Consider the following 18,282-nt stretch of genomic DNA (forward strand, 5'->3'; position numbering starts at 1 on the left):
GTGTCCCCCATGAAGGCAGGTGTCCCCCCTGTAGCTGGCAGATTTCACTCACCTTCCAGTCTCCAGCGATGAGCCGCAGTAGCCACCTCTTCTCCAGCCGGCAGAGATGCCGGCCAGAGCAGAGGGGGGCTCCGATCGTCGCTGGAACGGCACGGAGATGAGTGGATCCTCTTCTTTCCCCCTGCCGCCGCTGTCAAAGTGATCACTACAATCTGCCGGCGATCATAGTGATCACGTGATCAGCAGCTATACGTGATGACTGCTGATCACTCGGGGAGATGCCAGCTGTTATATAAGAGCTTAATCTCCCCCTCCGGTTGCGCATGACTGCGTCGGGACGGTTTGTTAGCGCGGACGTTGAATCAACGTCCGGTCAGAACGGTAGCACCACCTGCTGGACGTTGATTCAACGTACCTGGTCCGCAAGTGGTTAACAAGTAAAAAAAGATACTGTTATCTCCAGTCTGGATGTGGAATTGAAGCTGAATAGCAGAAGACAGTGCTTTGTTTAACCATTTCAGTGATGTTCTGCTAGAATTTTTTACTTGGATAGTAGCTTTCAAGCTGTGAGGAATCTTTTAGAGCAAAGTAGAAATACTGACTTTCAGACCACTTTAACAGGTTGCTTGATAGTACTAACTATCCATGCAACACATTATTTCTTATATAGAAAATGGATTATCACTTTGGATTTTGTAGGTTTGCATGAAGGTGGCCACACACGATACAATAAAAGGATCCGATTTTACGGCAATTCGATAAAAACGATCAGATTTTCTGAAAATCGAAAGATTTTTTTTTTCATTCAAGCAAGAAATCTGATCGGATTTCCCATTTTTATTCGGTAACAGTCTATCGGGAGTGCTGGATTTTTCTGATCAATTTTTTATGAAAATTGATTGGTGTAGGGTAGATTGTCAGTTTTCTTATATATACTTCCTTGCAATTTTGTCAGAGTTTTCAATCATTTTTTTCATAATTGGGTAAAAATTTAACACAGGTGTGTGTGGTACATTGGTCAGATTTTTAAAATGTTACAATCAGTCAGAAAAATGTATTGCAATTCTTGATTTAAAAAGATATTTTTAAAATTGTATGGTGTGTGGCCACCTTTAGATTTGTATTTATATTATTAGTATTAGTATTGTGTTTGCATAGGTTTATTTTGGGCACTCTGATTTCTTCCCACATCTCAAAAAATGCTGGTTTGGCGAACTGGTTTCCCCCAAACTGTCCCCAGATCATTAGATTGTTAGCTCCACTATGGGATGCTTTTGTTACACGAATTGTTATACTGTATTTTCTTTGCACAGTAGAACATTTTCAGTACTCTATCAATCTATAATAATAATAGTTCAATTCATGAAGATGATGGAAAGATTGTCCACACTGCATGTTGTTGGGTAAGAAATCTAGTGGGGACAAAGACAGCCATACAATCACGGGTTCTAAACCTTTTCTATGCTAGTGAATCCTAAGATCATATGTCTTGGCTGGAGTTTTTTTGTGATATCTGTTCTCAACCATTTTAAGATAAGACACTAATGAGTTGTAGTTATAAATGCGTTGTTAGCTGTTTTGGGATAGTGTGTTTCTCTCCTCCTGAATTATGTTTCTATGAATATTTAGGTCAAGGTTGTAATTTTGGCCAGAACTTACCATTATCATCCTTAACAATTTATAACGGTCACACTTTACATTAATTAGTAGGGCACAATCAGCAGACAACTATGCTGGTAAATTAAATGAAAGTAGTTTGTGTCATGGTTGATTTTGTCACTGCTGAGTTTCACTTTAGAATTCAGTAAAAGGTATTAAAGGTATTAGAAGGTATTAAAGGTATTATTTCTTACAAAACGTTGTTTTTTTTCTACCTATATACTTTAGAATTCACAAACACAAATGCAGTGTGGAGAATCTTCCCTTAGATCTAGGAAAGAAAAGGAAACTTGCTTTAACAGCTTAGCGGTATGGACGAGCTCAGCTCCTCCATGACCACCGCGCACTGCATTGCTCTGGCGGGACGACTTTCAATTTTTTTTTTTAAACACGTAGCTAGCTCTTTGCGCAGCGCTAAGGGGTGGATCGGGACTCCCTCCAACGCGATGACGTCATCCCGATCGTTGCCATGGCGACGGGGGAAGCCAAACAGGAAATCCCGTTCTGAACGGGATTTCCCATTTGCTCTGATCGCTGGAGGCGATCGGAAGGGGTGGGGGGATGCCAGCGTGGTTAAGCTCAAAACCAGGTCTCTCTGCACACACACACAAGATTTGTACACACATATACGCACACACACACAAGATTTGTACACACATATACACACACACACACACACACACACACACACACACACACACACACACACACACACACAGTACAGGTTACCATATTTTTCAGACTATGAGACGCACCTAGGTTTAGAAGACCAGTGGAAAACAATATACTAAACCTGGTGCAGGGGCGTCTTGTAGACCTCTCCCCAATTATTGTCCTCCTTGTACCTCTTGTGTCCTCCTCTGTCCCCCTGTGTTGTCATCTGATGTCCTTTAGCCCTGGGTACCACTGATCAACAGGAAGTAGCCACATAGCTTTGGGAAGCTATGTCCCTGAGCCGCCAATCACATCATCCCACTCTTTCCTTTCTTGATTGAAGCCAATGGCCTCGTGGGTGGGACCACAGCTCCATCATTGGGGCCAATCACTGCACTCCCTCAGTAGCAGTGACCTATCAGTGACCTACTGTCACTGCTACTGAGGGACTGCAGTGATTGGCCCCAATAACGGAGCCCTGGTCCTGCCCACAAGTCCATTGGCTCCAATCAAGCAAGGGAGCAGTGGGTGGCTGTGATTGGTGGGTCTTTTTTCAATAGCAGAGTGCTGAAAAGTTATTTTAAACTGAAGGTTAAAAATTATCTCCTTGGAGGAAATTTAGGAGAAAATGTGAATTGAATGAGGCCCATTGTGTTTTGCATAGAGAGAAGGGTTAAACAGAAGTTGTTTTGCATTTTTCTTTAGGTCGTGCCCCTGTATAGACACGTGGTGGCAAGTGATTTTATTGTATGTGTGTACCATGGTTTTCTATTAGCCTGCTCTTAGCCGATACATAGATTGTGGTCAAGAACATTAGAAAATCTATGTGCAGGGTGACGCTGTGAAAGGTGTGACAGGAAATTAGGGTTTATGAACGTTTGTGCTATCCTTATACCTTTGTTCATATCTCACCATACTTACACTATTTTGTTACCCACCCAGAGTTTATCCAGTTGAAGAGAATGTTTGCTTGAAAAATCCAGATACTTACCTATACAGGGAAGACACTGGATCCTATAGTGCCTTTCCTGTCCTCTCTGTGGAATCATTCCATCGCTGTCGCCCATTCAAATTAGCCGCCTCCAGGAGCCCTTGGAAGCACTTGTACATGTTTGTGCGTATTCAGTACTGATCCAACCGTCTTTGGAAGCGCACAAGTCACAAGTGCTTCCAAGGGTTCCTGAAAGTGTATTCACCAACTTGGTTGAATACCTGGAATGGGGGAGAACGTGCTGGAATGAGTGGATCGATAGAGAAGGAAGGCTCTATAGGACAAGCCTATGAATCGGCCACTGGGAGATTTGGGCGCAGGGCAACGCTGATAAACGGCTTACCTTGCTCCTGCACAAGTCCTGGCAATGTTAATTACTATTTCCTCACCAGGCCACCATCGGTAGTGGCCTGGAGTGCTGGCGGCCAAATTACACTGTTTTTGTAGTAATTTGTGCTCCGTCTTTTGACAGTGCCCAAATCACTCACTGAGCGCTGCTATAGCCGTAATTTCTATTACGGCCTATGGTGGCGCCAGCTGTGCCCAAATCTCCTGCGCTGTTTTCACAGAATTGTCTATACTAGGATCCAGAGCCTTCCCTCTCCATAGGTAAGTATCTGTTTTTTACTTATTTGTTAATGTTTTCGTTTCAGTGTTACTTTGTGTCTAAAAATAGAAAATTCTATTTTCCATGATAAGGAAAATCCATAGGAAGAAGAAACTAAAGCCATGTCTTCAAATTACTTTATCAAAATATCAGTTTGCAATCCAGCCATGTTCCTTATTGATTTATGAAAAGTATGACTGTGGTAGGTCCACTTATAAAGCAAAAAAAACAAACAAAACCGTTATCAAGAATGATCTCCTCGTGGTCTATATTCACAGACAGCATGCGTCTGGTACCCAAACAGCAGAAGTGCTTTTTGTGTATAAAGCGAGTTATGTGCAATTGGCGATATCCTACGTAAACTGCGTTAATCCAGGTAAACATTATGTGTACTGTCTCCACACACAACCTTTACAATTTTTTGTGAATATAGGCCCTTGTGAGGCATTGTGAAGAAGTAGATCTCTACCTTGAATAGATCTGACTTGATAAATTCCTTACTCTTTCTTCTACCATAGTGTGCAATTCCTAAACCCACGTATCACATTTATTATTTATTCTTTTTACTGTATATATGTTTTGAAAGTCATTCCCTTTTTTCATTATTTCTGTAGGTATTCCAGAAGAGTTCCTTGACTGTGAACTATAAAACATTTCCTGAAAAAATCATTACTGTTCTGAAGAATTTGAAAAAGATCAACAAACAAGTGAAGTTTGATTTTTTTGAAAAGTCAACAACATGTGAGATAAGTGGACCATTCACAGAAATTCAGGCACTGAGCCAAGAGATTATAAGAAAGCTAGAACTTGGTCACCCAAAGTTAAAGGAAGCCCCATCATATTCCCAGAGAACTGCTAAAACTGACAAGTCTACACCCAAAATACATTCAGCTGTTGAAGGAATCTCACAAGCAGAAGATCACCAATCTTTGCCACATTTCACAAGTACTGACGCAGTAAGATCTTTTCCAAGCAATGAACCAGATGAGCAACTACTAGAGCCTTTTGTCTGGGACTCTGATGTCTTCAGGTACATAAAACAGTTGCAATGTGCAAAGTATTGGGAGATCTTAGATAAGTACCATGTTCAAGCAGTGGATGAGAGTTGTGATGGAATCACCACAATTTTGCTGCAGACAAAAGGAGAAGGCTACAGTCATATTGACGATCTGAGAAATGCACGTATCAGTCTCCTGGGATTGTACCAGGATTTGGAACCAAAATTGCGCAAAGAGCAAATAGACAAGAGAAACCTGACTGGAGATAAAAACATGTTTGCAGACCTCAAAAAGCTGTGTCCTTCTCTTCTTTGTCACGAAGATGAACAATATATAGTCCTTGTTGGAAATAGTGTTGATGTGGCTGCAGGCAAACAATATATCATGGACGTGCAGTCTGTGCTTAAAAGGCCAACTAGTTTTACAGAACCCTATAATTTCCAGTCTACGGGGAGGCAGTGGAGCGAAAGAGGACAGAGACAACCCATATCCTCTTTATACAACCCTGGCAGCTATGACAGTATAGGAGCAGGTGGATTTTCCCCCATAAATAACTCAGCCACAGACAGTAGTTCATATTCAAGGACCCAGCTTGATGAGAAATACCTTACATCCAGTAACAACAGCAAACTGCTCACTGAGAGGCTTCTAGATAGTGACAGGGCTTGTGGGACAATTGATAATACAACTTCAGCATACCCGAGCAAGGCAGAAACCTTTGGCCTTTCCCACCCGAATGAGACATCTGCAAGCAAAAATTTAGCACCAGTTAAAAGACTGGATGTTATTCCAGCATTAAGAACCGGCAGAGATGAAATAAGGCAGAGCAAAACCACTTCTAAAGCTGTTGGGCCGCTTAAACCTGTCCGAATTGCAAATGCATCCAGTGATTTGGCCTATTCCAGCTTGGTAGATATTGCCCCCACCTTCTTACTTCCTGAAGGAAAACTGAGAAGATCAAATAGCTTGTCTCGTGTTAATACTAAAGAGAGCACCTCAGTGGACCAACAAGATGAAACCTTTCAGTTAAAAGATGAAATAGATATTGCCCCCTCCTTCTTAGACTATAAAATACCTGAAGGAAAACTGAGAAGATCCAATAGCTTGTCTCGTGTTTATACTAAAGAGAGCACCTCAGTGGATCAACAAGATAAAACCTTTCAATTAAAAGATGAAATTGAGATGGAGAATTGGTTGTGGCATTATGTAAAAAAATTCCATAAAGCAGAGCTGGACACTTGGTGCAATGAAGTTACACTGACAGAGGAGACGAACAAAGAGAAAACTGTTGTAAAATTAAAAGCAGTCAGCAGAAATAAGTTGGGAGACACAAAGCATCGTATTTTGCTACTCTACTGGGAAAAAGGTGCAAAACTTACTAAATCTCTCCTTCACTACTCAGATCTTGGACTTACAGGTCCAGATGACCAAACAGTAGAGATGCGGCTTAGTGTATTTTACAACTGCTCCGACAAGTTGTGCACCAAGCTGGAAAAAGATGCAGTGCTTCTTATATATCCTAAGGAGGTAAAGGAAAAAGTTGAGAACATTTTAGAAAGATTAAACAAACTTACTGAACATTTATCACTGACAAATGCTAATTCGGCAGTCTTTAGCCATACAAAGGAAAAGGAGACCCACACAAAGGAACTAAGGAATGAATCAGATTACCCTGGTGAGAATGTGGCTGAAACGTACCTAGAGGCATTGGGGAAACATCAACCAAAAACTGAAAACATCTCTTCATCAGAGCCTAATGATGAAAGAAATGTTATCAGAAGCCTAGATGCTCCAAAATCACTTCTAGTCTGTAACTTAGATGAATGTACTGATGAAAAGAAAGCCTTCTTTAGCAGCTTAGTGCCATCATTTCAAGGTGAAGATAAACAAAGAAGTCCTCAGCTACAGGAGTGTCCAGCTTACTATGAGGAATATAGGTTTTTTGAAAATCCAGATGGCATACAGTCCAAGAGTTCTCTACATATTAATGCTGAAACAACCTCCTATGATTCCACTCTTGGCAGTGCCAATTTCCGTTTGGAACAAAAAGTAAGCAGCTCTTCTAATGGTGTTACAAATGGTGCTTACAGCAGAAATGAAGGTGAAGAAAGCAACTTATCAGACTTTGGAAAGTTAAACTTTTCTGAGATGAGGATTCCAGCTGCTGGGCAAGAGTCTGAGAAGTCTGACAGAGTTTGTGACCACTGCAAAAACCCTCGCAATGCAAAACCATTATCTTGTGGTCATTATATGTGTGACAATTGTCAGACGGCATCCTTGGAAGAATGCTGCCTATGTCGTGACTTTGGCAATAAAAATACATTAAAAGCAACCATGACCTGTAAAGACATGACTGTATCTATACCAGGATACCAGCGAGACACTTCTTTCAAGATAGAGTATAAAGTGCCTGATGGAATGCAGGGGGTAAGTCATGGAAACTTTTTAAATACAGAGAACGATGTTCATGTATACGATTGTTTGTAGTGTACCAACCGGAGGGGTGAGACAAGAGTTTGGAAGGCAGTTCTCCCTGCTGCCTGCATAGAAAGAAGTTTAGAAGGAGAGTTACATCTAGAATCTGTGATTTCCCTGCCATGCCTGAACTGAAGTGTGGGCCCATCCAAGCATCCTTAAAGGAGTTATCAGGGTAAATTAACCAAAATAAGTGCTACTTACCCGGGGCTTCCTCCATCCCCAAGCTCCCAGCATGTTCCACACCGCAGCCGTTCACCGGAGCTCCCTCCCGGTCCCCGGCAATGACGTCAAGCCGACCTCCAGGTCGGCCTGTACTGCGCCTGCGCGAGCAGCACTGTCAATCACCGCCACGTAGACCGGAGCGGACTGGGCAAGAGCAGAACTACTGATTGACAGCGCCACTCGACCTGGAGGTCAGCCTGACGTCATCGCCAGGGACCAGGAGGGAGCTGCGGCGAATGGCTGACTGCAAAGCTGCGGCGAGGGACATGCTAGGAGCTTGGGGCTGGTGGAAGCCCCAAGTAAGTAGCACTTATTTTGGTTAATTTACCCTGGTAACTCCTTTAAGCAGCCTTAAAGACTACATGAGCCAAGGCTCTGGTACAAAATTAGATATTTACCTAAAGAGAGGGAAGCCTCAGGATTATATTGAGGCTTCCTTCTGTATTCAGATGTCCTCCGTCGCTGAACGCGGCCCACCAGTGGCGTATCTAGGTAAAATTGCGCCTATGGCAAACACTGAAATTTGCGCCCCTCCCCAAGACATTAGACTATGGTACGGATTAGATTGTGAGCTACTCTGAAGACAGCCAGTGATATGACTGTTCTCTGTGAAGTGCTGCAGCACGTCAGTGCTTTTATAAATACATAGTAATAATATGGTAGGACATTGGACTATAACTACAGTAGTATTCGATTGTCAGCTCCTCTGAGGACAGTCAATGACATGACTACGTACTAAAGTGCTGCAGAAGATGTCCAGGGGGGTGGGCAGAGGGAGCGATGGAACTAAAGACGGCTACTAATGGTCCGATTTCCTGAATGAATGGCTGAAAATTGGCTGGGAACACCAATGGTAAATTAAAATATGCTAGATCCAATCCGATCATGGAAATCGATTCCAGTTTCCCTGATCAATCGCTTGTGGGCGATTTTCAGACATTTAATTGTCGAGGAAATTGAACCATTAGTAATTTAGTGGCCACCTTAAAGAAAAATGTTAAGAGAATGTAATATTGTCAGTTACTTTCCTGGGGCCTTTTCTGGCCTCCTGAAGTCCTTCTGGTCCCTTGTCTCATTCCGTGCTACTCCATTCAGCCACTCTGCCCCTCTGAAAGCTGTATGTGCGACCCTGTGCCACGTGCCTCGTCCATCGCACTCCCATTGCAGGGAGCATTAATTGCTTGCGCAGTAAGTAAAAATTGCTACTGTGCATGCATAGAACACTCCCAGCTATGGGAGCGTGATCGAAGAGGTGGGGACAGGGCATGTGTCCTGGCCCGCAAGTGGTGGGCTTAGCCAGCTTTTGGAGGGGGACAGTGGCTGAACGGTGGCAGTGCGGAATGACACTGAGTGCACATGATTCCAAGGGGCTGGAAGAAGCCCCAGGTAAGATAAACTAGCCAGATATACATCACTTAAAAGTCCTTTTTAAGGGGGAAACAATAGAGTAAGAGAGAAACAGAGAGAGGGGGGAGTGGGATGGGGAAATGGAGAGTGAGACATGTGGGACAGGCAGAGGGGTAGACACAAAAGAGAGGGGAAAAAGGGAGGAAAAAACACAGGAGAAGAAGGGTGGGAGATAAAGTAGTAGAGAAACAGGAGGGACAGACTGGAAGTTTAGTCTTCTCTAGTCCCGTTTAGCAGGGACATGTATAACACACCACCAACATGCTTCAATGAGCAGGGCAGAGACAGGAGAGCACATGGTGTTAGAGAGGGAGAGAGAACTGAACATGAAAGGAAAGTAAACTTCTTATCTAAATTGTCGGGAACTTCACATACTTGGGCTAACAGCACTGTCAGCTCATCACAGCTTTGCTCGCAGTAGGGAGACACCGATCGTCTCATTCAGCCCAGTGCTGCAGGTTTTCCCTCTGAATGTGGGAATAAAGCAGTGACCAGCATCTTTCAGATGTAATCACTCTCTGTCTCTGCCAGCGCGTCACTCCAGCCGCTGCAGCTACACAGACTCTTGTTCTCCTCTTCTCTCCAGCCCCCATCAGCCCCAGCGGCAGCAGCAGGGCTCCATGCATCCAATCAGAAGAGGGATGCGAGCGGAGCCGAAGTTTAGCAGGGCTATAACTAAGCAGCAGGTCAGTGAATGGGACACAGCACAGCACTGTAAAAGGGTCTCCTACTACTGTACTGTGCTCGCTGTCATGCGAAGGAGCCAGGAAGTGCTTGGATCTGGCTGGGAGGGAGGGTTTGATGTGCTCACTTCATGCGCCCCCCTGGGAGGTGAGTGACAAGGGGCGCCTATAGCAGGAGCCCCATGTGCACGCCTCCAGATCCGCCTCTGCGGCCCACCGGAAGATCAGCGACAAGGAATTGTCGCTAATCATATTGGGACCATGCAGCGCCTCTTCTTGCAGCGTGGTGGTGCGAGCCCAGTAAGCCAGAGCCGCGGGCTCCGCGATACTGCGCATGCGTGGCCATGCTGCGCTCAGCAACGGGGGACATAATGCCAGTTGCTGGGCTGGCATGTTCAATGAGTCAAACACCTGCAACAAGTATGCAGCCAGTGGAGTCTTACCAGAGTAAGAGAGTCTGATCTGCATACTCATTTGGGGATAGTGACTTCAATTATTAGAGGCAGACAACTGCCATTGCTTATTAGAGAATGAAGATGACAGCCTCCATATTCCTTTTACTTCAGGTTCCTTTTATAGTCAACTTCCAGGAAAACATGAATTTAGGATAATTTGACAAGGGACAAGAACGTGGTTTACTTTTTCCATCTAGAGTAGTTTTCTTAAAGGGAACCTGAATTGAGAGTTATATGGAGGCTGCCATATTTATTTCCTTTTCAACAATACCAATTGCCTGACTGTCCTGCTAACCCTCTGCCTCTAATACATTTAGCCATAGACCCTGAATGAAGCATGCAGATTCGATGTTCCTGATAAAAATCTGGCAAAATTGACTGCATGCTTGTTTCCGGTGTGTGAGTTAGACACTACTGCAGCCAAAGAGATCAGCAGGGCTTCCAGGCAGGCATCCTGTACTGTTTAAAAGGTAACAATTATGGAAGACTTCATATATCTCTTACTTCAGGTTCCTTTTAACTTTTGCTGTGAAAGGAAGTAGGCAAATCTCTAACAGGAACTGAGACAGCATCTATTAAAGTGGACCTGAACAAACATTTCTTTGTTACCACTGATACAAATCCTGCAATAAATCTGCACTGCTTCTACTTCCTGTTTTCATGGAAGCAGACATATTGTTAACATCCTGTGTTTTCAATTGAGCTCCTCTGCCATGGCAGTCAGGTGGCACAACTTGTTATTAGACAGGTTAAACTCTCTAAATACACACGTGGTTCTGTTCTGTGCAAGAGTTCAGGTCCACTTTAAAGGTAGTCTGAAGCAAAAAAAAACAAAAAAAAAATATGCTTACCTAAGCAGAGGGAAGGCTCTGAGTCCTATAGAGCCTTCTTGCTCCTCTCCTCGTCCCGTTGTTCCTGTGCTGGCTCCCCCATTCGCAGTGGTCGGAGACTGCTTGCTTCTGCTGTGGGTCGGAAGTCTCAGGGAGCACTTGGGCTCCCAAAGATGAGTTGCTCCATACCGCACACGTGCAGGCGCAGTTCAGAGCTGCCCACCTTTGGGCGGGAGATTTAAATGGAGGAGCCTTCAGGGGAAGGAGAGGATGAGGAGAGGAGCTGTCAGCCTGTATAGGACCCAGAGCCTTCCCTCTCCTTAGGTAAGTATCTTTATTTTTCGTTTTATATTTGCTTCAGGTTCACTTTAAAACCATTTTGAACAGTAGGAGAATATAATAATGCCATCATGTTTTATTGCTGGTATTTATTTTCTGTAAAGACTTACAGTAAACCTGAGATCCTACAAACACAAGCATTTATACTTACCTGGGGATTCCTCCAGCCCCCTGTAGTCTGCAGCCTCCCTCTGTGGGAGAACAAATGGGAGAAGATGCACACAGTCAGACCCGGTAGTCGGGGACTACCAAGGCTGTGCAGTTGGGAGTCAGATTTGTAAAGTCAGAGCAATTTTGAGTACCTAGAGTCCGTTGTAAAAAAAAATGTACCGAATTCAACTCCGACACCTAAGAATTTTAAACAGTAATTAAAATAAAAAATATGAAAGTTCTATTTCTCACTGAAAGAATACATGCATTGCATGGCAGACTAAAGCAAACGGCTGTTACTTCCTGGATGAAATATTATTACATGGGCAGCACGGTGGTGTAGTGGATAGCACTCTCGCCTTGCAGCTGGGTCCCGGGTTCATATCTGGGCTAGAGTGCTATCTGCACTTGTAAAAGCACTGTGGAAGATATTGGTGCTTTATAAATACGTAGTAGTAGTAGTAGTAGTAGTAGTAGTAGTAATAATAATAATAGCAAGCCAGAATACATTTCCAGAACTTGGTAGTTTTTAGTTCGCACAGAGAAACCCTGTAGAGTCGCATTACTATGTTAACCTCTCATGATCCTTTTACTGTGGTGTTGAACTCTACAGTGCCTATTGATTTACATATTTTATATTCAGCCAGCATCTGCTGGCATAATGACTTGCTGTAAGGTCCACACCCAGCTCCTAGGCTGCCCAATCCTCCCACCCATCCCCCCATTTTATGTCCTTATTTTACTGGTGCCCACCTTGCATCAGGAACTTGCTCAGATGGGACAGTAATAGAGTAACCAGATTTTTCTGGGTTCAACCTGGGACGGAGGGGTGCCAAAATGGGTGTGGTCATGACATTGTATGGGCGGAGCTAACGAAATGATGTAACAGCGAGGCACAAGAAAGCAGTGTTAACACCATGATGTGGTGAAACGAGGATTCGCATCATGGGTGTGCAGAAACTGTGTGATGCTATTTATTAGTATATCGTAACCCCAAAGCAGCAAATATAGCCAACTATGACCATTAAATAATAAATGCAGCAACAGTTACACCAGACACCAGAAAATAAACACAATGTGGGCAGCATTTCAGCAGAAAATAAACGCAATGTGGCCAGCATTTCAGCAGAAAATAAATGCAGTGGGCCACATTTCAGCAGGAAATAAACGCAATGTGGGTTACATTTCAGCAGGAAATAATAGTACAGTGGGCACTGAGCAGCATTTCACCTGCAAAAAAAAAAAAAAGAATTTACTCACCTGACAGAAGTCCTGTCACAGGCCGGCCTCTGGAGATCGTCGGGGGAGCTGCTCCCCCGACGATCTTGCTCCTGCATATCCCTCGCCGAATGGAAAAGCAGGGCTACGGGAAGATGGTGCCCGAAGCCCTGTACTGGAGACACAAATAGTCTCCAGGACAGGGCTTCAGACGCCATCTTCCCGTAGCCCTGCTCTGCCTGCCGGAAGACTATGCAGGCTGGAGCGGGGCTGCGGGCTATGAACTGGCACGCGTCTATTAGATCGTCGGGGGAGCAGCTCCGTGGCCAGTTAAATGCAATTAGACGGTGGCCAAAGTCCCGAGGCCGGAATGTCCCGCGGCTAATAGCGGGATGTTTCCCGGGACATAGCGCAGCCTGGGACAGGGAACCCCGAATCCGGGACGTCTGGTCACTGTAGACAGTAAGCACCCAATACTTGGTATCTTCCATGAGAAAAATGAAGTGGGGTGCAGACAGGTTTGAAGCTAGTTTTTATTGCAGCTACGCCTTTTTGTAGAAAGTCTGAACTTCCTGTGATGTCACCAGTCATAGATTAGGAGAAATTCACCTTCCGTGCACAATAATCCCAGTCGTCGCTAATTACCATGTCCATTATTTCACAGGAAGGAGACCCTCACCCAGGAAGACCATACAAAGGAGGCACATTTACTGCCTACTTGCCCAATAGCAGGGAAGGAAGGAAGCTGCTTCTTCTGTTTGAGAAAGCTTTGAAGCAAGGCTTAACATTCCAAATCAAGCCAGCAGAGAAAGAGGATGTTGTGAGATGGTACAAAATTCCTCACAAGACTTCTTTAGAAGGAGGGATACCAAAGTAAGTACTGCTGACATTTGTGTAGCTCCATTCATGCAATAATTCAAGTCAGAGCTGTTAAAGTGAACCCGAGGTGAGAGTTATATGAAGGCTGACATATTTATTTCCTTTTCAGCAATACCAGTTGCCTGGCTGTCTTGCTTATCCTCTGCCTCTGCTACTTTCAACCATATACCCTGAACAAGCATGCAGCAGATCAGGCGTTTCTGACAATATTGCCAGAACTGACAAGATTAGCTGCTGCATGCTTGTTTCTGATGTACTTCAGACACTACTGCAGCCACATAGATCAGCAGGGCTGCCAGACAACTGGTATTGTTTAAAGTGGACCTGAACTCTTACACAGGACAGAAGGAAAACAGAGAAATGCACCCTGTATGTATTTAGAGAGTTCAGCTTGGCGAATTTCCCCCATTTGTGTCTAATCAAAAGTTGTAATTTGATCTCTCCCCATGTCACCTGACTGCCATGCCCTCATTTGCCTCCGTTTGCCCCTCCTCTGTGTCTCTGTTTGCCCCCATGTGCCTCTGTCCCTCATGTGCCTCTGTTTGTCTCCTCCCCCCCCCCCCCCTAGTGCCTGTTTGCCCCCACGTGCCTCTGCCCCCCCTCCCCTCCGGCCAAGTGTCTTCTTCTTCCGCATTCACCGTCGTAAAGAGCCGTAAAGAGCCAAAAAGCGCGTCTGCAAGACGCGTCATGTGGACGCGCCTTACGGCTCTTTACGACGGGGAATGCGGAAGAATAGGACGCTTGGCCGGAGGACGACTGGCAGTCGGCCGAAAACGAAACTTAGCCGCGGAGGGAGACTGGAGGGCACCGAAGGACCGGCGCGGGCACAGGACGGCTGCAGGAGGCTTGGGAAAGCCTCAGGTAAGTGAATTTTTTTTCGCCCCCAGTTAAGGTTCCCTTTAAAGGCGTTGCGAGGTGAAATCAGGGTTGCCACCTCATCCCTTTAAATACTGACCCATCTAAGTTCTATAATCAGTGCCTAAACTGCATCTAACTAGCCACAATGCATGTATAATTCATATGTGCTGGTATTTAAAGGGGTGAGGTGGCAAACTCTGGGTGAAATTAGCATATTCTTTTTACTTACCTGGGGCTTCTTTTAGCCCTTAGAAGTGTCTGTGTCCCTCGCTGCAGCTGCGGTCTTCTCCAGGTCAGCCTATAGATTGCAGAGCCATTGGGGTCGGAGGCTTCTGCACATGCGCAAGGGGGCGTGTGCCCCGCCTGCGTTCACATCGTTCGTGCGCAACAAGCACAACAAGACTTAGTCACGTGAGTGCAATCACTGGTAGTGCAGGCTTGCGCAGAAGCCGACGACCACCACTCCCCCCCCCTCCCCCCCCAAAGCTGCAGCAACTCGGAGGGAGATGTAATTCAGGGTCTGGTTATTTCCAGATCCCTGCATTACTCTTGCACAGGGTGCACATCATAGCATTGCTGCTATAACCGCTCCTAGCTTCAGCGCTCGGCACTGAGCGACGTCGTTATCTTCTTTGGCCCTAGCAGTGACCATTATGCACCTTGTTGGGTTATGTCCAACATTAAAAGCTGGGGAAATAATCCACTGTTGGACCAAGTCTGACAGTGGATTGGAAGGGTTAAAAATAATTTGTGATAACAAGCTTCTTGCTAAACATTAGGGATGATCTCAGATATACAAATTATTCAGAGCTGATGCAAATTTATGCAAATGTATGCAGTTTGAAAATGGACGAATCGGTTTAAACCCAGGTTTAATTTGACTGGTCCTTTTTCAAACTGCATATATTTGCATACAAATTTGCATAATTTCAGAAGTACTTGCATCTCATTGATCGACCCTACTAAACATTTTACTGCTGCTGACTCACTTTCCCTGTTCTGCACTGTTCTAGTATTAGACTGCCCATACAGGCTTAGTCGAATGCTGTTGGTCAGAAGAGCTTGTGGCATGAATGCACAGATACTGGGCATGTGTGCATTCTAAACCGCATGCCCAGCTCATGTGCAATGGAAAAACAGTGCCATAGAGCATGCACGGATCCCAACTGTACTGTGATTGCCATTAAATCCTATCAACACCAAGCTTTTTTTTGTGTGTTTTGGCGCAGTTTTTGGTGAACTCTTCTGCAGTGCGATTGAGGAAAAATGCAGTGTCCACTGAAATCAAATTGCATCAGTGGAAAGAGGGCAATCCAAAGCTAATCATTAGAATAGAGTACCTGTAGTGAAAAAAAGTGCCCCTAGGGCAGTGATGGCTAACCTTGGCACTCCAGCTGTGGAGGAACTACAAGTCCCATGAGGCATTGCAATACTCTGACAGCTCTAAGCATAACTTGGGGAGAACGCTAGTGCGCCTGCTCGCAGCAGCGGCTGGGACGGTTTTTGTTTGCCTGAGTCTGGGGGTCCCAGCAGTGGAAGAAGTCTACGAGGAATGACCAGGGAAGCCTCTTTAGGATCCAGAGGCTCCCCACTCCGCAGGTGAGTACAGGTCTGGGCAGAGGTGAGAGGCTCCAGCCTCGGGGCGCAGTGTAGGAGGGGAACACAACTCACTCAGCTATCATTCCCTTATTGTGTTTGAAGCAGAGAGAAATAAGAAAAGGTGATACATGGCAGTGACGGCAAGCCAGATAACTATAGATTAAGGTGTTGGGGGCCCTGGGGTGCCTCTTAGTCTAATAGCAATCAGTGTGTGACGGCTGGGGTGGGAGGGGCGCAGTTTGGTGTCTCAGCCTTGGGTGCTGGAGGACCTTGTCCCAGACCTGGGCGAGTACCCCTGTGGGAGGTTTTTCTCATCACAGGTTTACTTTAGTGCAAATGGGCTACATACTGTATTTGGTTCTTTGTAAAGACTGAGGGGAAAAATCAGTATGTTATTAGTTTCAATATGGAAATCCTAAAATTAAGGTTTTAAATTCAGACTTACGGTAAATGCAGAAATCTTTCTAACAAATAAGTCATATCAAACATCCAAAAATGCCATTTTAACTTAAATTATGCATTTTACCAAAGTTTTTTTTTTTTTTGTTTTCCAGGAATGGATTCCCAGATTCAGCATACATGAAGAACACAGTCGCTTTGCTGAAGGACTTGGGAATCGAATGAAAGGACATTGCGTGACAAAAACAACCAGTTATTCTTTTACTTTTTTTTTTATACTGGGGATCAAAACATATTCTTCATGAATCTGGGCATTGTACCTATTGTAGAATCGCTTGTTAAAATCTAGAAAACATGTACGGTAGATAAAAATGTTAAAGGAACATTAATAAGAATTAGCTAGAGGCTTACATCTTTATTCCCTTTTAAATAAATTACAATTCCCTGGCTGTTATGCTGACAGTTAACTTCATGTGTTTCAAGTAAACCAGAGGTGAAATAAAAGTATTAATTTGTACTTAAAGGATAACTGAAGTGAGAGCGATATGGAGGCTGCCATATTTATTTCCTTTTAAGCAATACTAGTTGCCTGGCTGTCCTGCTGATCCTCTGCCTCTAATACTTTAAGCCATAGACCCTGAACATGCATGCAGCAGATCAGATGTTTCTGACAAATATGTGACAAGATTAGCCATATGCTTGTTTCTGGTGTGATTCAGACACTACTGCAGCCAAATAGATCAGCATGGCTGCCAGGCAACTGGTATTGTTAAAAGGAAATCAGTATGGCAGCCTCCATATGCCTCTCACTACAGTTGTCCTTTAACTGTTTTATAGACTTCAGAAGTCTTCCAGGCTTCTTCTTGCCTCTTAAGCTAATAGCAATCAGTGTGTGACTGCTGGGTGCGAGGGATGGAGGGGCGCACTTTAGTCACTCAGCCTTGGGTGCTGGAGGACCTTGTCCCAGCTCTGTGTACAGCCATCTCTGGAAATAATTGCCCATGCGCAGGATTCTCCCAAACCTTGCATGCCTAGGGTGCTCTTGATCACTGGGGAGTGTACTGCGCATGCGCTGAGTTCCGACTGGCCCAAGTTATGGCCAGAAACAGGGTATACAGAGGCAAGACAAGCGGAAGGCTGGACAGAAGATCTATCCTGGAGGGGTCTGAAGTCTCTAGAATATTGAGGCAAGTCTGTGACAGACATGCAGCAAGTGGAGTGAGAACTCTTAATCTGCATATTCCTTCTGGAACAGTGATTCAAATTATTAGAGGGAAGGATCATCAGAACCAGGCATGGGCTGAAATTCGGCTTCGGGTGATCCGGATAGTTACTATCCGGATTTCAACCAGTAATGCTGTGCGGGGGGGGGTCAAGCTTACCTGTCTGACGTCTTCTTCGCTCGTCCCTCGGCGCCTCCCACGATACGTTCCAATCCGCCGTCACGTGATTACAAACACTTCCTCCTTCCGGGTTAAAGGAGGAAGTGTTTGTAGTCACATGACGTCGCGTAGAACGCATCGTGGGAGGCGCCGAGCGAAGACGTCAGACAGGTAACTGACCAATTCACATTTCATCTGTGACAAATGTGGCAAGAAATGCCTTGCTGCTATCGGTTTATTTAGCCACACGGAAAGATATGGCAATTCTGAGAGCTAGTTCACACTTGTGCTAGTCTTGCGCTTGCCCACAATCCGGTCTGCAATCACGATTCGGCTGGCAAAATCGCATGATTCCCGTTCAATAGGAGAATCAGTACAATCGACTCCAATGCTGCATAAAGCGTGTTTGCGGTTGATCACAATCACTGCAGTGTGAATGTATCCATAGGGATACATTGGCAGCAGCTCTTTGTT

The 18,282-nt window shown here is 44.8% G+C and overlaps 1 protein-coding gene across 11 annotated transcripts in view; it reads left to right on the forward strand.

The window, feature by feature from the left end:
* Positions 1-17,894, forward strand: part of LOC137540857 (uncharacterized) — an 82,988-nt gene extending 65,094 nt beyond the window's left edge. For 10 of the 11 annotated variants that reach the window (XM_068262037.1, XM_068262030.1, XM_068262031.1 and 7 more), the window contains 3 exons: positions 4,526-7,336; positions 13,356-13,564; positions 16,582-17,894. In XM_068262037.1, the coding sequence (XP_068118138.1) occupies positions 4,526-7,336; positions 13,356-13,564; positions 16,582-16,651 (3,090 nt within the window). In that variant the 3' untranslated portion in view covers positions 16,652-17,894. The remainder of the gene's footprint in view (positions 1-4,525; positions 7,337-13,355; positions 13,565-16,581) is intronic. The other variant, XM_068262040.1, reaches the window with a different exon arrangement.
* Positions 17,895-18,282: the final 388 nt, after the last annotated feature.

Source organism: Hyperolius riggenbachi, chromosome 12 (assembly GCF_040937935.1).
Source record: "Hyperolius riggenbachi isolate aHypRig1 chromosome 12, aHypRig1.pri, whole genome shotgun sequence".
NCBI lineage: Eukaryota > Metazoa > Chordata > Amphibia > Anura > Hyperoliidae > Hyperolius > Hyperolius riggenbachi.